Source organism: Varanus komodoensis, unplaced genomic scaffold (genome assembly GCF_004798865.1).
Source record: "Varanus komodoensis strain SLA01 unplaced genomic scaffold, ASM479886v1 scaffold23, whole genome shotgun sequence".
Taxonomy (NCBI): Eukaryota; Metazoa; Chordata; class Lepidosauria; order Squamata; family Varanidae; genus Varanus; species Varanus komodoensis.
In genome coordinates, this window is record NW_025335627.1 from 4,442,802 (window position 1) to 4,468,676 (window position 25,875).

The window sequence follows — 25,875 nt, forward strand, 5'->3', positions numbered from 1 at the left end:
GGGGAAAGGTCCTGCTTGTTTCAAATGTGTTTTCTTAATTGCCCATCTACTAAATTATCGGCAATAGAAAATCTGGGAGCAGTTATAATTTCCTCGGTTTGCACATCATAATCAAAATGCAAAGACAGACCAAATTCCCAGTTGTTCTTCACTCAGTTTGTATGTGTGTTTTAAATTAAACTGTAATGTTTTGAAGTCTGCCAACCTCTTGCTCCCCCAAAACAGAAAGAGGCTAACAAAGAAAAGTTATTTAGATTTAAACGTCAAACATTCTCCTCAAATCAGGTTTTAATGGGGCAATTTCATTTTAGAGAGCGTGTTGAGGGCAATTCCAGTTGAATCATGTGTGGCTGTTCAAAAACAGCCGTGAGTCCCTCACCCAGCATTCTTTTGCTGCAAGGAATACAGTATAGTTTCTGTTATGAGGAAGCCTGTTCTGAAACATGGCAACTATTTCATACCATACCTGCTTTACGTAAACTGTGCATGTTGTGGAGTCTGGCACAGTCTGCCAAAGTATGAAGGCCTGCATTTCTGCTTAGCAGAAACTAACCTATGAACCTGCTCTGCCAGACATCTAGGCCTGTACTCTTAACTGGCAGCTTTTCTCTAGAACCTCACGTTCTTTCCCAGCTATTGCAAATGACCGATAGAAAGGGAAAACTCTCTCTGCTGACTACAAGAGCATTATATACCATTCCTCTGTTTGGTCTCAGAGCAGCATCACCAGCAGCATCTGTTCACTACAAACCATGCAAACAAATAGCTTCTTCAAATATGTCAACATTTAGTGTGTGTTTTGTGTGGTATTGTACTACAAATGTCACAGCCCACAACTGTGTACCGATAGATCAAATGTAGGTTTAGTGCACAAAAAAGTCAACACACATCTCCTCCAAACCTATGTCAAACTTTTGCACTAGTCTTGTGCTATTTTGTGCCACAAACCTCAGGCCTTCTACCACCATCACCAGCGTAAAAATGACTTACCCTTAGATGAGGCTTGATGAGGATAAAAAAAGTAAAAAATCAAATCTTCCTGCACCTGCTTCAAATCATGCCAAAGTTTTGTGTTCTTCTGTGCTACTAATTCCAGGTTGAAAAAAAACTCATGCTAATATATGCAATCATCTGAACAAATGAATCAGTTATCGTAAAAGGCAAAAGGCTTATTTGTTATTTGTGATGGAGAAAGCCCCACAGAAAGATGATAGGAGAGGGGTTGGCAATACAAAACTAGCACACGTTCAAAGGAGACACGGGACTGTCAATTTTTTTTTGCCTTCACTAGGTTCCTCCTAACTTCTCCTAGGCTCTCATATGCAATTTTCACTTTTATATTAACAGTGCAAAACTGCATACGGCTGTGGCACAGGTTTAGAGGATTTTGTATTAACATTTGTTTACTAACACATTTGATTTATCAGTACACAGTCATGGGCGGCAGCACAAGACTCTAGATTTATGACACAAATCAACAAAAAACTGGCACAAAATACTGGAATCTATTTGGAGGAGGTACTTGTTTGGCAGATTCATAATTCATAGAGTCAGAATAGTAGAGTTGGAAGGGGCCATGAAGGCCATTGTGTCCCAGCCCCTGCTGTTGCAGGACACCATGTTACACCATCCTACTCAGATGGCTCTCCAGTTTCTTTCTGAAAGTCTCTAGTGTGGGAGAGCCCACCACCTCTTTAGACAGCTGGTTCCACTGTCATATTGCTCTGACAGTGAGGAAGCTTTTCCTGCTATCTAGCCTGAATCTGGGTTGTTGCAGTGTGATTTGATTATTCTGTGTCCTACACTCTGGCATCAGCAAGAAGAGAATTTGACCTTCCTCTTTGTGACAGCTTTTGAAGTACTTATAGAATCATAGAATACAAGAGTTGGAAGGGGCCATGAAGGCCATCAAGTCCAACCCCCTGCTGTTGCGGGACACCATGTTACACCATCCTACTCAGATGGCTGTCCAGTTTCTTTTTGAAAGTCTGTAGTGTGGGAGAGCCCACCACCTATTCTGGGCAGCTGATTCCACTGTTGTATTGCTCTGACAGTGAGGAAGCTTTTCCTGATGTCCAGCCCGATCTGGGGTGTCGCAAGTTGAACTAAGTATTTTGTGTCCTGAGGCCAATCCTATTCAATCTTTTCATCAACAACATAGAAGAGGGGGTGAACAGTCTGCTGAACAAATTCACAGGTGATACTAAAATGGGGGCAATGGCCACAACTGAGGAGCAGGTACTCCAGATCCAAAAGGATCTGGGCAGACTATGGAAGTGGGCAAGAGACAACAGGGTGGCGTTCAATGTGGATAAGTGCAAAGACTTGCACTTGGGGCATAGGAATGGGTGTCATAAGTACAGGTTAGAGGACAAGTGGCTGGAGAGCAGCACTTGTGAAAGGGATCTCGGGGTGCTGGTCAACTGCAGGCTAAACATGAGTCAGGCGTGTGATGTGGTGGTTAAGAGGGCAAACGCCACCCTTGGTTGCATAGCCAGAAGCGTGGCTTCTAGATCGAGAAAGGTATTACTACCACTCTATATGACGCTGGTGCGCCCGCAACTGGAGTACTTTGTTCAGTTTTGGGCCCCTCATTACAGGAAGGATATAGCCAGGTTAGAATCAATTCAGTGTAGGGCCACAAGGTTGGCGGCTGGTTTTCAGGGAAAGCCGTACGAGATGAGACTGAGGGAACTGGGTCTTTTCAACCTGGAGGAGACTCCGAGGGGATCTGTTGGTGATATACCTGAGGGGGTGTCACATGGGGGTAGGTAAAGACCTGTTCTCCCCTGCAGAGGAGGGCAGGACGTGCTCCAACGTGCTCCCGAGTCAAGGAACCAAGGTTCAATTTGGATGCCAGGAAGTACTCCCTGACAGGACCCCAAGGGTATGGAATGGGCTTCCATGGGAGGTGGTTGAGGCCCCATCAGTGATGGTGTTCAAGGATAGGCTAGACAAGCACATGGTGGACATGTCATAAGCGGAGCCAGCTGGAGCCGAGGGTCATAGATGGCCTGGGAGGCCCCTTCTGACTCGCTCTGTTTCTGTGTTTTTATGTTTCTAATCACTGCAGTTTCTTCAAGATGCTTGCAGATGGATTTTTTAAATAATTTGCTCCAGAATTTTTGCAGGGATTGATCTTGGACTAAGTGGTCTATAGTTCCCAGGTTCATCCTTTTCCCTTTTTGAAGACAGGAACAACATTAGTCATTCTCCAGTTGTCCGGCAATTCTCCTGTTTTCCAAGATTTATCGAAAATAACAACCAGTGGTTCCGAGAGTTCCTCCACTAGCTCTATTATTACTCTGAGGTGGAGATTTGAAAGTGTTTATTCCACCTAGGTATTCCTTGACCATTTGTCTGCCAATATTGAGCTGCCATCTCTCACTTCCAGCTTGAACTTCCTCTTGATTGCAGATTTTCTTGTGGGAGAAGACTGAAGTGAAGTATTGAGCATCTCTGCCTTTTTCTTGCCCTCTGTTATCACTCTGCCATCCACTTAAATAGCTGGACGCCCTTCTCTTTCTCATGTCTTTTGTTCTGGATGTATCTGAAGAAGGCTTTCTTGTTGTGCTTAGCATTCCTTGCTATTCTTAGTTCATTTTCCGCTTTAGCCTTCCTGACGCTATTCCTGAAATTCCTTGATATTTGTTTATATTCTTCTTTTGTGGTCTGGCCCTCCTTCCACTTCCTGTACATGTTTTTTTTTTCTCTTTCAGGCTGTCACTTAAATTTTTGTGGAGCCACGTGGGCTTCCTCTGCTGTCTGCTACACCTTTTTCTTGATGGAATTGTTCACAGTTGTGCTTGGACAATCTTCTTTTTCAAAATTTCCCATCCCTCTTGGACACCTTTCCTCTAAAGGGTGTGTTGCCATGGCACTTTGCTTATCATTTTTCGGAGTTCATTAAAGTTGGCTTTCTTGAAGTCCAGGGTATGTTTTTACCTTCAGTTAACCTTTATCTCCTTCAAATTGAGAATTCAAGTATCACATGGTCACTTTCCCCCAGAGTTCCCATGGTTATTCTTTTGTCTGCCAGGCCATCTCTGTTAGTATTAAATCGAGGTTAGCTGATCCTCTCGTACCTTCCTCTACTTTCTGCTGGAAAAAGTTGTCAGCAACACATGTCAGGAATCTCTTGGAGGGGCCATGCTTGGCAGAATTTGTCTCCCAGCGAATACCAGGGAAATTGAAGTCCCCCATCATGACTACATCAATCTTCTTGGGAATGCTGGCAAGTTGCTTTTTGAAGGTTGAATCCTTGTCCTCTTTGTGCCATGCTGCACATCTCCCTCACCTACAGGTTTTAGTTTAAAGCTCTCCTGATGGAGTTTTTCATGCAGTGGCCAAACATCCACTTCCCGTTCTTTGTGAGGTGCAGCCCATCATTTGCCAGCTGCTGTTCCACATACTGGTGGGATTGAGAAAAAGAGTAGCTGAGCCCTATTATTTTTTTATTTTCCTCTCTAGAGATTCGATGTCTTATGTTATTTCAGCAAAACTTCTCATGGCAGTGTCATTTGTTCACTTGTGGAAGAGAAGGAAGTGGTATTTGTCAGTGGGTCGTACGAGTTGTGTGAACTTGCTGGTTATATCTTTAGCCTTGGCACCAGAGAGACAGCGTACTTGTTGAGTGTCTGGGTCATTACGACATACATATTTTTCCATTCTGCAAAGAGGAAATCTCCCACAACTAGCACTCTCCTTTTGTTGCCAATTTTGCTATCCTTTCCTTGTTTGATTGGCCTATTCTCTCTGAAAAAGTTATTCAGTGTGTCATGTAGTTCTTTCACAGTGGGTTTCTCACACGTCTCTTCCTCAAGCTGTTTGAGAGTTTCACTGCTTCCACGGTGCAGAGTGTTTTCTAGGTCTTTCTATCACTCTGTTCCAGCGAGTTACCTCATTTTCCCTTCCCTCGGGGTTCTCTTCTGCTGCCTCAGCCTGCTGATGCTCTTTTTCCTTCTGGACTACACTTACCTGTTCTAGCTCCTCTGCTCTGTCCAGAAACTCTTCATTTTCTTTTATTCTCCGGAGGGTGGACACTTGCTGCTCCAGTGCTCTCACTTTTTCCTGTAATAGGGGTACGAGTGTGCAGCAGTTGCAGTTGTAGCAGGCCACCACTGTGGAGTCTTCTTGGTGCATTGCTCGTGCCACCGCGTGCAGCGGGGGAATTAAGGTCAAATAAGAAAGAGAAGCAAAACAGGGTAAAAAATGTTAAGGACCTCCCCTGCAGAACTCCTCCATCAAACTCCTGTTTGCTCTCCCTGGTCGCTCGCTCCTTGGCAGCTTGGCTGCTTGTATCCCTGAGGCCTTAGACCAGCTGGGCAGCTTCCTCCGATCTGCTCAACTAGGAGTCTGGAACCAGAAACTGAGCCAAACATAATATCGAATCATCTATGGATTTCAAATTCCTGATACATTCAGCTCTGGGAGAGAATTGCTTGCTCAATAAAAGACAGACTGGTTAAATAGTTAAGTTCAACAACAACACAAATAATGCTGGACCATATGCTATGCAAAGACATACCTTTGCATAAATGCACATCCAACGACTATACAGAGCATGCTTACAAAGACGGGATGCACGGCCCATTTCGTCCTTGCCCGTTGTAGCATTAATAACTTCTAAACCAGCATCTCCTACTGTCCAGTTTACACTGAAATTAGGTGCTTTCCCTGGCTGGCGAGCTTCAGCATTGCTAATGCCTAAAAGAAAAAAAATATTCTCAGTTAAAGCACAGTTTTCATGTGTGTTTCATACTTCTCTTTCCAGAAAAATTAAAGAGTTCATGTTATGCAATGTTCCTTTGAAATAGTTGAAAAAAGGCCCCGTTCATCTTCAAAATTCTCATATCTAGACATGGATATTAAACTGCCCCATTTCCACTACTGCAGAACATGTAGCTGAAACACTCCAGCATCACTAAGGCATATGAAGGCTGAGAACAGGGGAAATAATACAGGAAGCACATATACAGAAAAAGAAAGAAAAATCACGTATCTGTGCATCTTACTACTATTCGAATTTTAAGGTAACTGAAGCGCTGATAAAGGGAAAAAGGCCAATGTAACCAACCTTCAAAATGTACAACCAATCTTCTTATTATATTCTAATTATTTTAAAGATTTGAGCTCATTAGTTGCTCTAATATATCAGAAAAATGTTATCATTGCCCCCTCAGCTATTCAGGAAGGAAAATTCAATGTTATACCACACTCAAATCATACTTCATGCTCCTGTGTGATGGAAGAACTATACTAGCCTCGATTATTTACATCTTTATGAATCTCAAGGACACGGACACGGTACCTCTGTACTCAACCGTTGGCCAAGGTGGGACTAATGCTGTAAGAGAACTCCTTAATGCCTCTTTAGAAGAAATTGTTTCCTCTTGCTTCAAAGACTGTACTAAGACCTTTATTAAAGAAACCTGCCCTTGGCCTGGGAGATTTAACTATAGACCAGTCTCAAATGCACCATGAAGTGATAAGAAAATGTTGATGTATCAACTCCAGATACATCTAGATGAAGCTGGGACCTATTTCAATCAGGTTTTCAGCTCAGATAAAAAACTAGGTGATGCTTTAGCAGATGATTTATGCCAGGAGTTTGATGGGAGAGAAACATGACCCCATTTCTTGGACATAATCTCAGTATTATGTCCTCTGCTTTTGAAACTCTGCAGTACCCTGAGGAGGACTTGCATGCAAGCAGGTCACAGGAAAACCCTCTTCAAGGGGAATCATCTATTTTCTCTACCTCCTAGACCCGAGAATGTTGCTCTCCCATCAGCAGGTTCTGAGGATGACTTTGACCCAGCTTCCTGTGTTCTTCAGCCTCACAGCAGCATGCGACTACAGACACAGACAATGGATCTTTAAGAAGTGCAGTTAATATTCAGTAGGAATGGAGCCACTGAAAGGTCAGGCTTGTCAGCCCTTTTAAGGCCTCACTTGGCAGCAGCATTTTGCCAGAACGACGGCTTCTTATCTGAGAAAGCCCAACCAGCACATTATGCTCTCCAAAGCCCAGACTTATCTGATGTAGATCACACCTTGCTTGATGTGACCCATAATAGACAATGAATATTGCAGACACATCATTTCCCTTAGGCCTCATGCCAAGCCTGGACACACGACAGCTTTCAAAAATATTGACTATGGTAACCTTCTGGACTGCTTGGCTGTTTGCAATGGTATTGGGGGGAATAATGTTCAGCTACACAGCCATTCCCCTGTGGTGTCTCACAGGGTTCTATTGTGTCTGGTCTGCTGTTTAATATATGCATGAGACTGCTGGGAGAGAGAATTCACAGCTATGAAATAAGGTGCTACCAATATGTTGATGATATCCAGCTTTTCTGTTCTTTTTCACTGAGTACCAAAGAAGCAGATAAACCCCTTGAAAGTTGCCTGAATGAGAGTGAACAAGCTGAGATTAAGCCTCTGAGTTTAAGATGGAAGTGCCATTGGTCAGTAGAAAACCTAATTCGAAGACTGAAATTTAATCTGTTCTGGAAATGATTGTGTTGCACCTTAAGGAGCCAGTCTGTACCTTGAATATTCTCCTTAATCCTACACTGTCCCTGGATCTTCAGGTGGCCGCTATGGCAAGGGGTGAGTTCAGCTAGAACCCTTCCTGAACTGGTCTGATTTGGGAATAGTAATCCATGCAGCAGTTACATCTTATTTAAACTGTTGCAATATGCTTTATATGGGGTTAGCTCTGAAGAGTGTCTAGGAGCTTCAACTGGCAAAGTGGGGCAGAAAAAATTCCAGTGCGTCATTTTTCCACAGGGGAAAACAATCAAATTTCATTAGTTTTGACTTGCTACATTTCTATGTTTTATTAGTAAAAATCAATGCATGCCAACTACAAATGTAATATTAGGAAACTTTGGCAGTTTCATGGTTGTAATTTAATTTTTCAAATGGTTTTTCATTTCATTTATCACATTTCAATACTGCCCAAGAGCCAAAGCTTGGTTACAAATATTAAACAATGCAAAAACACAATAGTGTGATATTGTTTATTATTATTGCCATTACATTGTATTTATATCCTGGGGTTTTTTTTCCTTTGGTGAGGAACCCAAGGCAGTTTCCGTAGACAGCACATATACATACACACACACAAATACATGTATATACTGAAGCAATTATAACTATTCTGGTTCCTGACTTCTAGCAGAGCAGAGCAAGCTGCCCCATCTGGTCTAGGGCCTCTGGGAAGTAGCAGCCAAGCTCTCAGGGAGTGACCGACCAGGGAGAGCAAACCGGAGTTTGGAAGAGGAGTTTGGTGGGGGAGGGCAAGGAGGAGGTCCCTAACATCCCCCTCCCCTTGGTTTTTCTTATTTCACTTTAATCCTCCCCTGTGCGTGCACACAAACACACACACACACTTGTATTCTTCTTTGCAACACACTCCCATTTGCTGGTAGGACTGTGTTGCTAACTTTAGTGAAGACATTTGAAAGCACCAGTTGTCACAACAGTCCCCCCAAAGACAGAATGACTAAGGCTGCAAAAACAATGGACCAAGGAGACTCCACAGTGTTGGTGACCTGCAACAACAGCAACAGCTGCATACTAGTAGCCCTGTTACCAGAAAAGTCCTGGGCCTGGTGCTCTTCAACATCTTTATTAATGATTTAGATGAGGAAGTACAAGGAAAGATGATCAGATTTGCAGGTGATACAAAACTGGGCGCAATAGCAAGACAGAAGACAGAATGAAGATCCAGAGCGATCTTGATAAACTTGAACAATGGGCTGAAACCGACAGAATGAAACTCAATAAGGACAAGTGCCAATTCCTCTACCTAGGAAAAAGAAACTAAATGCATTGATACAAGATGGGGAATACGTGGCTCAACAGAACTGAAAAAGAAAAATATCTTGGAGTAATTCTGGACAATAGGCTAAACATGAGTCAACAATGTGATGTGGGTGCCCAAAGGGCAAAAGCTATTTTGGGATGCTTTATTTATTTATTTATTTATAAAATTTGCATGCTGTCCAATTACTAACATCTCTGGACAGCTAACAGCATAAATAAATTGATGACCCACTCTGGCTGCAAATTAATAAAATACAATAATAAAATTCGATATTAAAACATATTAAAATATTGATTAATTAACAGAAGTATTACTTCCAAATCACGAGAAGTAGTAGTTCCTCTATACTCCTCACTAATTAGACCTAACTTGGAATGCTGTGTCCAGCTTTGGGCACCAAGATTTAAGAAAGATGCAGGTAAATTAGAAAGGGTCCAGTGGAGGGCAAGAAAAATGATCCAAGATTTAGAAACACTGCCCTATGAGGAAAGATTGAGAGAACTGGGCATGCTCTCTCCTTGAGAAGAGAGGACTGAGGGGGGACATGATATCCCTCTATAAGTACCTCAAAGGCTGTCACAAAGAGGAAGGTCAAGTTCTCTTCTTGCTGATGCCAGAGCATAGGACACAGAATAATCAAATCAAGTTGTGGCATCCCAGATTCAGGCTGGACATCAGGAAAATCTTCCTCACTGTCAGAACAATATGACAGTGGAACCAGCTGCATAAAGAGGTGGTGGGCTCTCCCACCCTATGCTACGCTATGCTAGTTGCGAAGTCACACCTGACCCATCGTGACCCCATGGACAACATTCCTCCAGGCTCTCCTATCCTCTACCATCCCTCAGAGTCCACCTAAGCTCACACCGACTGCTTTCCCCTTCTTCTGTCCCCTTCTTCTTTTGCCATCTATTGTTCCCAGCATTAGGCTCTTCTCCAGGGAGTCCTTCCTTCTCCTTAGGTGGCCAAAGTATTTGAGTTTCATCTTCAGTATCTGGCCTTCCAAAGAGCAGTCAGGGTTTATTTCCTCTCAGACTGAATGGTTTGATCTCCTTGCAGTCCAAGGGACTTGCAGGAGTCTTTTCCAGCACCACAATTCACTAGAGACATGCAAAAAGAAACTGGACAGCCATTTGAGTGGGACAGTGTAACATGGTGTCCTGCAACAGCAGGGGGTTGGACTTGATGGCCTTCATGACCCCTTCCAACTCTTGTATTCTATGATTCTATAAGTACTTCAAAAACTGTCACAAAGAGGAAGGTCAAGTTCTCTTCTTGCTGATGCCAGAGTGTAGGACACAGAATAATCAAATCACACTGCAACAACCCAGATTCAGGCTAGATATCAGGAAAAGCTTCCTCACTGTCAGAGTAATACAACAGTGGAACCAGCTGTCTAAAGAGGTGGTGGGCTCCCCCACACTGGAGACATTAAAAAAGGAACTGGATGGCCATTTAAGTGGGATGCTTTAAATTGCTTTCCTGCAACAGTAGGGGGTTGGCCCGATGGCCTTCTTGGCCCCTTCCAACTCTACTATTCTATGATCCAAGACCTGATTAAAACTCCATCCTAGGCTGCCAAATGCCTGAGTAGCAAAAGGTCAGGAATGCTAGGTTGGGCCCATTTGAGAGATTGGTCCACAATAATTGTGAGGTGGGCACCACCAGAGGATATTTTCCCCTGTTTCTACTTCCTGAGCCTCTCCTGTATGCTAGGGTTCTTCTATGGCAATCATCCAAGGCTACAGATGTGTTAATGACTATAGAGGCATGGTGGTTCCAAGTCATGTAGGGATTTAAAGATCAAAACCAGCACCCTGCATTGTGCTTGGAAACATGCAGACAGTCAGTTCAAGTCGGCCAGAATTGGTATGATGTATTTAGACCTTCTTGGGTCCCCTAGCAGCCATATTTTACAGAGACTCCAAGTACTCAGCTACCTTTGAGGACAATTCCATGTAGAACACATTGCCGTAAGTTAACATATTGAAGCCATGTTAACTTTATCCAGACAGAGGCATAGCTGGACTGCCAACTGAAGCTAGTAATAGAAACCTTGTGCCATTGAGGTCACCTGAACCTCAAATGGCAAAGATGGATCCAGAAGAACTTACAGTCTATGAACCTGCTCCTTCAGGGGGTGTACAACCCGATTTTATTTATTATTTCATTTGCATGCCACCAACTATTCCAACAGGAATCACTAGGCGGCTTAAAAAAATCATATATAAAACAGCAATTTAACAATAGCCATTCAAAATTGCATCAAGTGAGCAGACAACCATATACAACAACATAACTAAGCAATTTAAATCAGTTATTAAAATACCTGGAGAAATGGTTTTGCCTGACACCAAGAAGCAATGTTGGCACCAGGTGATGTTATCTGGGAAGCCTTTTCCATAAATGGGGAGCAGCCACTGAGAAGGTCCTTCTTCTATTTGCCATCCCTCTCACCTCTTTGAGGAATGGCTATTTTAGAAGGGTCTCCTGCTGAGATCTTAATGAGGGGAGGGTGTAGGTATATATGGGAGAAGGCATATGTACAGGTATATACATGTGTGAGTGTGTGTATCTATATGTACTCAAGGCACAACAGGTCAAAATCCTTCTGTCCTTTCAGAAGAACCACCCACTAGCAGCATCTTAATCTTGTCTGGATTGAGCTTTAACGCATTAGTCCTCACGGAAACCATTGCTGCAACCACACACTGATTTTCAGCTTCATCTGAAGAAAATGAAAAGTAAAAATACTGATGACAATGAGCTCCAGATGACCATGTGCAACAGTTTCATGTAAATATTGAATAGTATGGAGAAGTGAAACCATTGTAATGAAGTTTCTCCCACTCCCAACTCAGACAATTGTCCAAGAAGGATACCATGGTCAATGACACTGAAAGCCAAGGCCTTTTCCCTGACAAGAAAGGAACAATTACCATTGGCCTTAAATTAAGAGTCCAAGGAGGGGTCTCACCATGACCTCCTCCTTTATGTGGCTTGAGACCAATCCCTCGCTTCCCAGGCTCAGCTGGCAGTCCCTTCCTTGCTGTTTTTATAAGCCAAGAGGAACAAGGTTACATTAAGCACTTATCAATATCCCTCAGATAAACCAACTGAAACTCAGGCAGGAAAACTGGACAAGGCTGTGCTCTGAATACCTTAGTATATGAATCTGCTGAAATACTGAATGCTAAGCCTTGGTGGATGCAGGATATTTTATTTGGAAGGGCCCAGCAGATATATCACAGTGGGCCTCAGAAAGATCAACAGTATCTTTGTGGCCAGCAGGTAACAGTCCCTGGACAGTGGGTGGCATGCAGAGGACTCAGAGGCAGCAATATGCTGGGGCTTTTTGTTTTTTTGCACACCCACTGTCCTTAAATATATGCAACTGTAGCTGCACACTAATATTTGATTGCATCCACTAGGTGTCTTTTTTATCTGCCTTCAAGCCATTTCCTATTTGCTTCATCACTCCCAGATAAAGATGTATACCACAGAGCAGAATGTCCTTTATTTCAGAGAAGCTGGTTTGGAGCAATCATATCAACCTTCTGGGTAATTTCTGCATTCCACAGATCAATCAGGATTTCAATAGCAGTGCCACCCACACCAGCTGGAGCCCTCTGGAAACTATTTGAATCCACTAGTTTCCAGGGGCAGACTGGAATGGTGTAAAGGGTGATATTTTCTGTTTGGGCTTTCAAGATTTTTACTGTTCTTAAGGTTTTATTTTTGTTGCTTTACTTGCTCTAAATTGTTTTACACTGTGATCTTCATGTCTTTTTAGCAAGTAAGGCTATAGATCAATGACAATAATACATAACGATAATAATAAATAAGTACTAGACCTGTAACTATTGTGCAATTATTAAGAGATGAAATAATCCAATTTGTTGCTTTGATTGCTCCCTTCCCAGTATGATCTTTAGGGTTTGGAAGCAGTCATAAGATTTTGTATAGCCCAGTCTTGCCTCTTCCTTTCCACCCGCTTTTGACCTCTCAGAGGTCATTCAGGGTGCATTCGTGGGCTCAGGAAGCAGCAACCATGGCCCTTTCTTCAACAAGGCAGGACTGGATCTCGGAGTCCCCACTTATAAAGCTGTAGCAATGTCTTTAATTTTTGGAGGGGAAAACCAAATAATCCTATTTTCTCTCACAAGCTTATACAGTTGTGTCCTAAAAGTAATAACCTTCTGTTTCAAACAATAAAGATTTGTAATCAGCCTCTACAGAATTGTTAATGGTATTGCCTGATTTAATTTAAATTAAACTGTTTAATAATAAAAAACATCTGTTTAGAAGGCTTGCTTGTATTTTAGACCTTCTCCCCTATTGTATAAAGTAAAATATTTCTTTTTGATTTCATTTCCTATGTCTGTCAGAAAAGATCTTCAGTGATGTATTAAAGTTTCAACAAGGAGAAAAGCTTAAGTTAAGAGATCTCATCTTAAAGCACAATAGATGAGCAAACTGCAACCCTTATTGTTTCCCATACACATCAAAGAGCAAAAAGAGCATTTTTATCTTCAATAATGCCTCTAATTAAAAGAAATTGCTGTTCTAAATTCCATGTTATAACTTGCACCCAAAATCTTGAGAGTTCCAAACCAATGAAATGTGTGGAAAGATTGGTATCTTCCTTGGGAATGAAAAAAAGTAAGATATTAATTGCATGAGAAAAACTTACATCATGAGGAAAAAAAGTGGAGTTTTCAAGCATACTATGTTGTGACAATGAGGAAATGCCAACAAGCAGCTATGAAATAGCTACAAAGGAAAAGTATGCATGGACTGCATATTATGTTTGAAAAGCAAAATCATTTCTTTTTCAGAATTTTAAAAATCAGTACGCAAAGAAGACAGGATGGGAGAATAACAATAATGTTGTCTTAAATGTTCTAAATCTGTTAAAATAACCTGTGGGTGGGATCTACCACCACAAAGGGAGGGGGTAATTCCTCTCCCCTTGCAGTCCCTCAATACCTGCTCCAGAGAACTGGGGTCCTTCCACAGGACATCTGAGAGGGTAGGAAATTGCAGGTATAAAAGAAAGTCCTTCTGCATGAGCTTCCATTTCACCATTTAGTTTTTCCTGTCTCTCAGTTTTTAAATACCTATGTTCACATTCTTCTGCCTCTCTTCAACCGAAAATTTTAGCAAACTTCTTGCATTTGTTCTTAATAGTGTACTCTTATGCATGTCTGCTCTGAAGCAAGCCCTAATGGTTTGATGGAGTTTACTCCAAGGTATGGGATATAAGATCAAATATACTTGCATATTGCAATACTAGCTTGTAAAGGGTGGTTGTACCTAGACCTGTCTATATTTCTAAAACCTTAAATGCTAACCTCGCATATTTGATGAAGCAGGTTTAGAAGGACAGAAATTCATGCTGCCATACCTTTAACCTTATTTAAGGTACCATAGCATTTTTAGATATATTTCATGATAGATAAACAGAGAAAGCCCTCTTTGAATTATTAATTAATTGCCAAAATTTGCATAAGGCAATGTCACAGCTTGGGGGATCTATATTATAAGCAGATTTTAAAATTCATAGTAAGAGTTAATACACTTATAGTTCTGAGACCATACATCTCATTTGGAAAATAAAATAGCATTATTTGTAAAAGCATGCTGTATCCCTCTCAAAAACGGAGATTTACATGCGAATAGCCAAGCTCTGCAAATCAAAGCAATGCACATAGCAGTGGAAAAATAAATCTCAAAAAGAAATTGCTTATTTTCAATTTTCAGGGAGTTATTACATATTTTAAAAATGCACTGCACGATGTAGAAGTGGCAACTTTTGGCCTTCCAAATGTTTTTGCCTACACTTCCCACCAGCTATAGCCCACAAAGCCAATGACAAAGGATCATGGGAGATGTAGGCCAAAATATATTGTGAGCCACAAGTAATCCACCCTAATATAAATGATTCAAAATATGCCACCAGAATGCCCTTTAATATAAATGCTGTTTAGGTTCTTAAATTTACACCAACCCATTCCATTTACCCATTTTCCATCAGGTTTGACTCCCTTTTACTATCAAAACCCTTCTTACTAAGCAGTTTGACTCACTGCCCCAAGACACAACTATACCACAAGCTAGAGAGAGTAAATGGAAAATGCTCTATATGTAACCCAGATCAGTCAGAATTTAGCCAAAGGATTCTTAGGATTGATGGGGTCTGGAAGCAGCTGTCTGGGCAACAACAAAATTTCATCAACCCTCGAAAATATTCCTATTCTCACATGTACAAGTGACATAAGCTACTTACTCTGGACCCCTACAAAACTTTCCATTTCCTGTACAACCTGGTCCAGTCTGCACGAAGGTACCCCTGTCAGCAGCACATTTAATATGAATGGGGAACGGGTCAGTCATCCCTCACCACTTTCTGTTCCCAGTCAATCAGCCTAATCAATTCCCTACTCAGTTTCCTTTAAAAAAAAAAAGTGATTTTCGAGGGTTGGGTTACTGTATTTAAGTCATGCAGGCTAGTTGGCTGCCATGCTAACTTAAGCCAAAGCTGCATACAAAAGAGTCTGATGACAAGAAGAAAAATACAACCAAGGGTAGCTGGGTAGTTCTCTCCATCCATTTCAGTTGATTACTGACACAGAAATTGTGAATCAACTGTCACACTGTTAAATGATGTGAGCTGTTCAAGTATCTGCAATAGTAAGAGAAGCAATAGTGAGACCTAACACACTTCTCTGTGGGTGGAAGGGAAGAGAGATTTCACCAAGCTAAGATAATGTCTTTTATTCTGAATAGTTACAGACCCCTGAGAACAGGTAAGCTTGAGTCTGGATTCAAGAGTGTTGAATAGTTGAGTGCTCTTTCCATTCCCACAGGACATACTTTTATCCCATGTTGTTAAGTAATTTCCATGTTGCAGTAAAAGAACTTCACCACATACGACACATTCCTTAAAATTAACTTTAACGAAGACCACGTTCAGAATTACTTGCTCAAACAGAAACAGCAGTCACTAGAGGAAAATGTAAATGTTTCAGAGAAAAAAATCTTGGACAACATTGCATCTGGAGTTTCCTCATAGTTAATTTGACCATTACCATGTTGCTCTCTGTGTTATGGTTGTAAAGGTGAAGGTGGCTATTTTTCAGCTCCAGACCGGGGGATACCTATAGTCAATGGGGTAAACACTCTCTGGTTTTGTTTTACTCATCAGAGCATGCTCAGAATGATCACTGCAACGCCAAAAGCTTGAAACCTGAGAACGATACCCACAACCCTTGACCCCAGTAAGCATGGTGGGGAACTGCTTCCTGCCTGAAGGCCAAACTCAGTTTTAGGGAAGCTATTGGAAGCTCACATTCCAGCGGCAGGCCAGGAAAGAGAGGCAGGGAGAAAGATAAACTGATGCTGAGAGAAAGAGTCGTGATCTTCTGGAAAAGGCTGAATTGGGACCCAAGGAGGCACCGATTAGTCCTGAAGTCTGCCACCCCATCAAACTTTACCACTCATTAGGCAATCATCTCTCGTAAAGCAAGGCCATCTACAGTAAAATACGTATATTAAGCAGGCTTTCATAATTTAGTTCTTCTTTTCAAACAAGAAGAGGGGGGATAAAAACTTCAGGGCGGGGGAAGCTTCTTGATATAAATCTTGCTTCTCATAGTTCTGCATTAATGTTGAGATGACTAATTTTCTATGAAATGATCAGATCTCAGTGGAGAATCATCAGGATGAGAGCTGGTGACTAGTGGAGTCCCCCAGGGCTCAGTTCTGGGACCAATTCTGTTCAACCTCTTTATCAATAACCTGGAGGAGGGGGTAACCAGTCTGCTGACCAAACTTGCAGACAATATCAAAGTGGGGGTGGTGGCCACAATGGAGGAGCAGGCACTCAGGATGGCGTTCAAGGTCTCGCACCTGGGACTCAGGAATAGGTGCCATAGGTACAGAATGGGGGACAAGTGGCTGGAGAGCAGCACTTGTGAAAGGGATCTTAAGATGTTTATTGATAGCAAGCTAAACATGAGCAGACAGGGTGAAGTGGCATTTAAGAAGGCAAACACCACCCTTAGATATATAACCAGAGGCGTGATTTCCAGATCCAGAGAGGTGCTGGTACCACTCTGTAAGACTCTGGTGCACTCACGGCTGAAGTACTGTGTCCAATTCTGGACTCCACATTATAAAAGAGATATAGCTAGGTTAGAACCAGTTCAGTGCAGGGTCACGAGGATGGCAGCCAGATTGTGGGGGATGACATATGAGATTGAGGGAACTGGGTCTTTTCAGCCTGGAGAAGAGGATACTCAGAGGGGATCTGATAGTTGCATATAGGTATGTGAAGGGGTATCACAAGGTAGAGGATTGTGACCTGCTCTCCCCTGCCGTGGAGGAATGGACATGGTCCAAAGGGGCAAAGTTCAAGGAACCAGGCTTCAGGTTGGATATCAGAAAGTACTTCCTGGTGGTTAGGACCCTAGGATATGGAATGGGCTTCCATGGGAGGTGTCTGGAGCCCCATCGGTGAGTGTTCAAGAAAGGCTGGACAAGCATATGTTGGGTATTACCTGAGCAGAGCCAGCTGGAGCCAGGGGTCAGACTAGATGGCCTAGGAGGATCCTTCTGACTCCCTATGTTTCTATGTTTCTATGTTGCTATGTTATCTAATTATAAGAGTGGGTACATGATACAGGATGATTCTGGCAAGTTGCCTTTTTTGAAATTCACTAGTGCAAACATGGGTAACTTGTGGCCCTCCAAACGTTTTGCCCTGCCACTCTCATCATATCTTCTCACTGGTATGTAAGTTTTGGACAATGGGAGTGAAAGGCCAAAACATCTGGGTACTACAAATTGCATACCCCTAAACTAGTGAAACTATGGCTTAATTGTAAAGATTGTTGGAACATTTGTAATTCATACTATATGCAAAATGTACTATTTATTACACCTCCCATGCCGTAACTATTGTCTACAGTTCAACTTGTTGATAAATCTTGGAATTTGGGTCATAAACAGCAAAGAAAAAAATTCTGAAGAATACATCTGAAATATTTTTTTGCGGGGGGGATTTCATAACTAAGGTTTAAAGTGGAAATGTATATTACACACAGTTTTGCTATTCCTTTTAGATTTTTATTCTTTTATTCTGTGTGGCCACTGAGGATACAAATTGAAGAGCAAGACTCATGCACTTTCAAGGCATTTTTAAATCTTAAGCTGTCTCTCCTGGTGAAAACTGTTTATTACCACTAGGGAATAGATGTAAGAAACCCTATGTTTTAACCAACAGGAGTAGAATCATCTGGGGGAAAGTAGCACAACAGTCAATAAGCCCTATCAACTCCTACCCATAAGTCTTCCTTTCAAAGTGCAGCTTCAATTGCAGCATTGCATTTTTCAAAACATTTCTGAGAGGCATAAGAAAATTACACATGCTGTGTAATTCTGTCCTCAGTTAAACGGTAAAGATTATTATTAAATTTACCCTAATAAAGTATGGAAGTTAGCCAGAAGCAAAGACAGTACTAGATGCCCTTAAGCCCATAGATTTCAATGTGACTTAATATGCCTAACTTAGCATTGGCTTGTGGCCAAACTCTACAGCATCACTCACACGGTGTTCATGCCAGCTTTGAATTCTCCATAACTAAAATGTGTCTCTCCTTAATAAAGTAACTCATCTATTTGCAATGCTTTTAAAAATGGCAGCACTACAAGAAATTCCATTTGTGGTTTATTATAGCCTTACCACTGAGCAAAGGTCTGTTAAGCATGTAGAGAGGTGGTAGATCTTCTATCTCTGCTATCCGTTGGTATACGGCCCTGGATAGATGATCTCCATGGTATAGGCTCCCCAAGATAATGCTAGAGAAGTAAATTGGCTCCACAACAAGGCTAAGTAATGCCCCTTGAATACCAAGTACATTCCACCTATAAGGAAGCAAATGATATTGAGTTAAGAATACAATTCATGTTGGCAAATAAGCCAAACATGAGTAATTATAGGAGGAAGACTGTGATTTTCTCTTGTGCCATTGTTCCTACATCTTCCTTCTTGTACATTTAAATGAAACAGTGTCATTTCAGGATTTCTTGCACCTCTAATTTATCATTAGTGCTGAACCAAGTCACTGCCTTCACAGCCCAACATTACTCTTGCAACTCATTTCTCAGCCTCCTGCAAAAGCATACCTTGTGTCATATCATCAGAATCACAGAAGGGTTAGAAGGGGCCAGAGGGCCATCAGGTACAACCACCTGTTCAGTTAAGGATCCCAGGTTAAATCATCCCTCTCAGATGGCTCTCCAGCTGCATCTTGAATGCCTCTCAGTGGGAAAGGCTTCAACCACCCTAGGTCATTGGTTGCATTGTCATGCTGTTCTTCCTAATGTTCAGTTGGAAAATGGCCTTCTGTAACTTGAGCCTGTTATTCCATGTCCTGCTCTCTGGGGTGATTAAGACGATCCTGTCTTGCTGACAGCCTTTCTGGCACTTATAGACTGCTATCTTATTTCTCCTCAGTCTTCTCAAGGTTAAACATGCCCAGTTCTTTCCACCTCTCCTCATAGGATTGTTTCTAATCCCTGGATCATCCTTGTTGACCTCCTCTGAACACTGTGCAGATTGTCTGCATCTTTCTTAAACTGTGGTGCCCAGAACTAGACACAGTACTCCAGATGAGGCCTAACCAGTGCTGAGTAAAGGGGAACTAATACCTCATGTGATTTAGAAGTGATATTTCCATTAATGTAGCCTAAAAAAATTGCCCTTTCTGCAGTGACATCACATTGTTGGCTCATATTCAGCTTGTGATCTACAACAATTACAAAATTATTTTCACTTGCAGTATTGAGCTAAGTATTCCTCATCTTGTACTTTGGTTTCTTTTTCCTAGGAGCAGAACTTGGAATTTGTCTCTCTTACATTTCAATCCATTATTTTCAGCCCATCACTCCGACCTATCATCACTTTGAATCTTGTTTCTGTCTTCCAGCATATTAGCAATCCCACCTGGTTTTGTGTCGTCTGCAAATCTGATAAGCATCCCCTGTACTTCCTCATCCAAATCATTAATAAAAATGTTGAAGAGCACTGGGCCAAGGACTGAACCCTGTGTTAACCCACTTGTTACCTCTCCCCAGTTTGAGAATGTGCCATTGATGAGCCATTGAGTCCAATTCTGTAGCCAACTGTGGATTCACCTGAGAGTCTTTCTACCTTTATCACTTTTAGCTGGTTTGTTAATCAGATTATCATAGGCTACTTTGTCAAAAGATTTGTTGAAGTCAAGATAGATTATATCCACAGCATTCCCACAGTTCACAGGTTACCCAATCAAAAAATGAACTCAGATTAGACTGGCAGGAGTTGTTCTTGAGAAATCCATGTTGGCCCCTAGTCATTACTGCATTGTTTTCAAGGTGCTTTCAGACTGACTGCTTTATAATCCGCTCCAGAATTTTCCCATGGATTCATGTCAGACTGACTGGTATGTACTTCCCAGGATCTTCTTTTCTTTTCTCTTTTCTTTTCTAAGACAGCAACAACATTTGCCTTTTCCAATCATCTGGCACCTCCCTTGTCCTCCATTATTTCTCAAAGAGAAGAGACAGTGGTTCTGGGTCTCCTTCCACCAGCACCTTTACCCAACCCTGGCATCTACTCATGGTGAAGTTACTGTGAAGATTGTGGAAATGACAACAAAGGATTTAGAATATTACATAAATGTAGTTGATAAAACAGCAGCAGGGTTTGAGAGGACTGAGTCCAATTTGAAAAAAAAAGTTCTACTGTGGGTAAAATGCTATCTAACAGCATTGCATGCTACAGAGAAATCTTTCATGAAAGAAAGAGTCGATTAATGTGGCAAACTTCATTCTTGCCTTATTTTAAGTAATTGCCTCAGCCACTCCAGCCTTCAGCAACCACCACCCTAATCAGTCAGCAGCCGTCAACACTGAGACAAGACCCTCCAGCAGTGAAAAGTTTATGATTGCCTGAAAGTTTAGATGATGGTTAGCATTTTAGCAATATTTTTAAAGTAAGGTATGTACATTTTTAGACATAATGTTATTGGACACTTAATAGACTACAGTATAATATAAACATAACTTTTATATGCACTGGAAAACAAATAAAAGTGTGACTTGCTCTATTGCAGTATTTGCTTTATTGTGGTATTGTGGTGGTTTGGAACTGAACCTGTAATATCTCCAAGGTAGACATGTGTAGAAATAAGGATATCTGGGAATTCATGAACATTTTTTTCCTTTGACAGTGTAAAATTGTCCTTCTAAAGGATATTCAGCTGCTCTAGTAGTCATGTATGGTTTTTCATGCATGCAAAGTAGCAATAGCAACATTTAACAATCTAGGGTCTAGCAATGTAAACAAGTTGTCAATTTGACAGAAGAGAAACAACTTACCGAGCTATCTTATCACTGCATGACATAGTAAGCAATCTTTCTCCCTGCAGTACTCCATCCCATGTCTGAATTGTAGTTGTAGATCGGACAGGGATCGTTCCTTCCCCAGATTCAATTTTAGTTCGTAACTGTCCTCTTGCCTTCCGGTTTGGATGTCTGTCTCCCTGATCTAATTGACAGAAGAGGCCACAGTTTACCAATCATGAAATTAAACATTAGTGATTTTGGTCCTGATAACTGTGTTTTAAGAACATTTAATACTATTTTCAATTATTTCGGACAGCAGGTACTTCTAAGACTTGGCTTTTATAATCCTGCCTTTTTCATAGATTTTTAAGAGAAGTCTAGACAACATCTTTCACATGTAACCCTCCTGTGTTTTAACACCGCTCACCACAGAAAATTTGGTATGAAGGGAAAGCCAGAATAGCTGCACAATGACTGTACTAGTTACCCTCTATCAGGAATCACCCAAGGAATACATAGAAAATAGCAAAAACACAAAGGGGACAGCAGTTTGGAAAACAGTGCCATGCATTAAGAAATCTGTAAAAATCACATTTATACTAATTCACATTGAAGACTCCCTTTGCGAGATTTACTTTGCACATTTCATAATTCCGTTATGGTCTGAATATTTTAGAACAAAACCACACCTTTATATTTAAACTTTCAAAGTGGCTTACAATTCCATAACAAAACACCTTCAAATAGGAACAAACATGTTCACACACACATGACCTCTATAACAGATGTATTCCAAGATGATTTTTGTAATGTAGTAAATGGTCTTAAGAAAATTTATCCTATATTCACTGCACTTATTCTATAATGTGAGGAAATTTAAACGGTTCAGAGAAAAGACTCTCATAAATTATGAAAGCGAGTACTGCTACTGTTGGTAAGTGATTTTATCTCACGCACCTCCATACGTAAGGAAAAATAACCGTACCTTCTTGTGCAGCTTCATGTGGTGAAAAAATCCGAGCATCGCCACAAGGGGAGGTACTGATGTAGAGATGGAACTGCACGTTTTCTTTCAATTTAAAGCCACCTTGTTCTGACTTCGTAAAAATAGATTTTTGTTGATCTTCCTTATTGCTGAAAGAAAAAGTTATTCTGAAGGGTTCATTTCAAAAATAAAAAGTTTTGCATATCTGGATTTAAAGTGTTGTAGTATCTGCTATAATAAATGAAAATATTGGACTGAGACACCTACCTAATGATGATTTCTGCTTCCACAGGTTCTCACACTTGCCAAGTCTCACAACTAGTAATCCTCAACATTACTTTAAGAACATGTTTTCATATTTTTCCCCAAGTAAATCTGTATAATAACCATGTTTCCTCTACATTTCAGCCTGATGCATGTCAAAGGAAAACAAAAACAAAGATCTTGGCTGGATCAGACCAAAAGCCTACCTAGTTCAGCATTCTATTCCCACAGCACCAACCAGATGCCCATGAGAAAGCCACAAGTACGACATGGATGCAACACCATCCATGGACCCATGTTCTCCAGCTGCTGGCATTCAGATGCATACTGCTTCTCATAGTTAGTAGCTATAGCTTTATGCTGCAGAAATCTGTCTAATCCCCCTTTTAAAGCAATCCAACTTGGTGACCATTTTGTGGTAACAAATTCCATATAACTATGTGATGTGTGAAATTCCTTTCATCAGTACAGGATTCCCCACCTTCATGGGATGACCCTATTGGGTTCTGGATCTTGGCAGAGCAGCAGAGGCTGGGTAGTTTGCAGAAGGTGGCCAGGGAACTGGCAAAGGCAAGGTAGGACCTTAGGGACAAGTGAGGGGAGATGACAAGGGTTTTGGGAACAGGATGCTAGAGGTACTGCAGGGGCAGGTGGGACTCCTTTGAACAGGGGCTGATATCAGGGAAGATGGGAGGAAGGAGAAGACTGGGGGATCCAAAGAATGGGATCTGTGGGAAGGAGCTAAGATACATGTACACCAATGCGAGGAGCATGGGTAATAAGCAGGAAGAGGTTGAAGCTCTCCTGGGAATAGGAGGTTAAGACCTGGTGGGGATCACGGAAACTTGGTGGGATGAAAGGCAAGACTGGAATGTAAACACAGAGGGGTATCACCTGTTTAGAGAGGGCAGGAAGGAAAAGAGGGGCAGGGGCGTAGCTTTATATGTAAGGGAAGGGACAGGATGCAGTGAGATAGAATGCAGCGCAGATGGGGATCTGGTAGAGGCAGTCTGGGTGAAACTAAGGGGTTTTGACAGGGAGAGGGACCTGACAGTGGGGGCATGTTATCACCCTCCAGGTCAACTTGAGACCCTGGATGATGTCCTGACAGATCAAATTCTAAGGATATCTCTTGGGGGAAGGACACAGTAACTATGGGAGATTTCAGGTTCCCAAATATTAGTTGGGAGACTCACTCAGCGGTAGACAGATAACAGAAGAATGAACTAGTTTTTCCATAATGCTTCCAATACAACTCTGGGTACTATTTCTTGATATGATAGAATTTATCTTGTGAGTAACATATAATGCATTTTAATATACTTTGACAAGGTGATTTTTTTTAAAAAAGTGGAACAAAGGTTCAAATTAGAAGCCACATCTCTCAAGTGAGATTAGAATAAGATGAGTTTGATTGCACAAGCCATCCTGAATGCCCAGAAGTAAACTTTGATGAGCTTCAAAAGCTATACAAAATCTTGGGTTTTCACAAATTAGGGAAATTTCTGGACTTATTCCTGGACCATTAATTTAATCATCCTGGGGACATCACTCCAGGGCTGGAATATGATTAGTATCAATATGCTAGTTATTAAGCTGTTTATTAAGCTGGAATGTGCTTAGTATTAGTATGTTAGAACAAGGACTGAACAGATGTAAACAAAACAAAACAAAAAACTAAAACTCAGAATGGGCCTATATGCTTGCCCATCTAAACAATCTCCTCTGATGTAAATATATCCATGAATATATTCAGATTTTGCTAAGTAGATTCTACATATAACAAAATGTGTATCAGGAGAATAGGCTTTAAATGTGATGTGTCTAAACATCCTTTGTCTAAGTGTGTCTATAAGCTATATCAATTTTTCTAAAATCTTTTTCATTGCCCAGGAAGTCTCATGTGCAACTATTGGGTATGGTATATAAATTCAATAAATAAATAAATTTCATTCTGAATTCTTTGAGAGTGATACATGAGTAGAGATAAAATAGAAATATAAAATAGAAATCAACAGTTTGGAGGCATAGACAAGCATCAGCCAAATGAAATTCAAAGTGCTCTATTAATGAAGATTTTGCCTAACCATAGTTAAAAGCTTTGCCCAGTTGTTTTTCACTGCGTCAACAAAATTGGATCTCAGATATACATCTGTTTCCAAACCTAAAAGTGTAACAGAATTTTAGATTTATATCCTGCCTTTTTTCTTAAAAAGAACTCAAAGCAGTTTATATCATTCTCATGCTCTTGCTCTCAATCTTATCCCCATGATAGCCCTGTGAAGTTGGTTGGGCTGAGCATCTATGACTAGCCCAAACTTACCCAATAGGCTCCATGGCTGAGTGGGGATGAGAACCCAGAATGCCTGAGTCCCTTTTCTGTGATCTTAACCACTATACCATGCTGCCTATTTTGTCTAATTTTAATCCTTTAAAATTTCATTTCAATTTTCTTGTGCTTTACTTCAAACTTGAAATCTCACTGGTGTAAAGGATCAATTTCTATAGTTTTGGGATAGAAATTTCAAAACCAGGAAGATATAAATCTATCCCCTACAGCCTTGTTTCATGCTAGGAATTAACAGCCTTGATTCCCCTAATTGCTGCCTGATAGTCCCTGCAAAATGCTCATTGAAGAAGGCAAGTCAAAAGTATGCACACAGCTACACCCATCCTAATCAGGAAATATTTGGATCTCATATTATTTTTCACCATAAATTATTATATACTACTTAATTCGGGACAGTAAAGGTCTTGTCTATATCAAGTTGCAGGAATATAGGCAAGGGATTATTTTGTTTTCAGTAGTGAAGTATGTTTACAGTCCTGCAGATATTATCTGAACTTGTCTATATGAAATAAATCCATGTTGAGTGTGGTTAGCATAAACGATGAAACATAGAAGCAGAATGAGTCAAAAGGGGCTTCCTGGGCCATCTAGTCTGACCCTCAGCTCAAACCAGCTCCAGTCATGACATGCCTACCACATGCATATCCAGCCTATCCTTGGACACCCTCACCAATGGGGCTTCAACAACCTCCCATGGAAGCCCATTCCATACCCTAGGGGTCCTAACAATCAGGAAGTACTTGTGGAAGAGAAGGAGCTGGAGCCTAGAGGCTATTAAAGATGTAAACATTTTACTTTCTCTGTTTCAGGAGGAGACAGGGCTCAATCATTATCCTTACCTGGCCTGCATATGACTAGTATTCCCACTTCCCTCTAAATAGAGAAGATTGTTCCCAAAATTATTTTAAAGGTTTCCCCAAGTTTAAAAAGCAGTTTACAGTATTCAGAGGAGCCATTCAAGAGGAAACAGATCCAGGTAAGCTTACAAATCTGATTCACAGGCACTTATTGCTTCTGGTCATTACATCTTCTAGTGTATACTTAAAC

General features: G+C 41.2%; 1 protein-coding gene across 8 annotated transcripts in view; it reads right to left on the reverse strand.

Moving 5' to 3' along the window:
- The window catches only part of ADARB1 (adenosine deaminase RNA specific B1), an 88,279-nt gene that overhangs the window by 4,855 nt on the left and 57,549 nt on the right, over positions 1 to 25,875 (reverse strand). For 7 of the 8 annotated variants that reach the window (XM_044431680.1, XM_044431682.1, XM_044431685.1 and 4 more), the window contains 4 exons: positions 22,215 to 22,363; positions 21,263 to 21,431; positions 18,585 to 18,766; positions 5,528 to 5,706 (listed from right to left, as the gene is read on the reverse strand). In XM_044431680.1, the coding sequence (XP_044287615.1) occupies positions 5,528 to 5,706; positions 18,585 to 18,766; positions 21,263 to 21,431; positions 22,215 to 22,363 (679 nt within the window). The remainder of the gene's footprint in view (positions 1 to 5,527; positions 5,707 to 18,584; positions 18,767 to 21,262; positions 21,432 to 22,214; positions 22,364 to 25,875) is intronic. The other variant, XM_044431687.1, reaches the window with a different exon arrangement.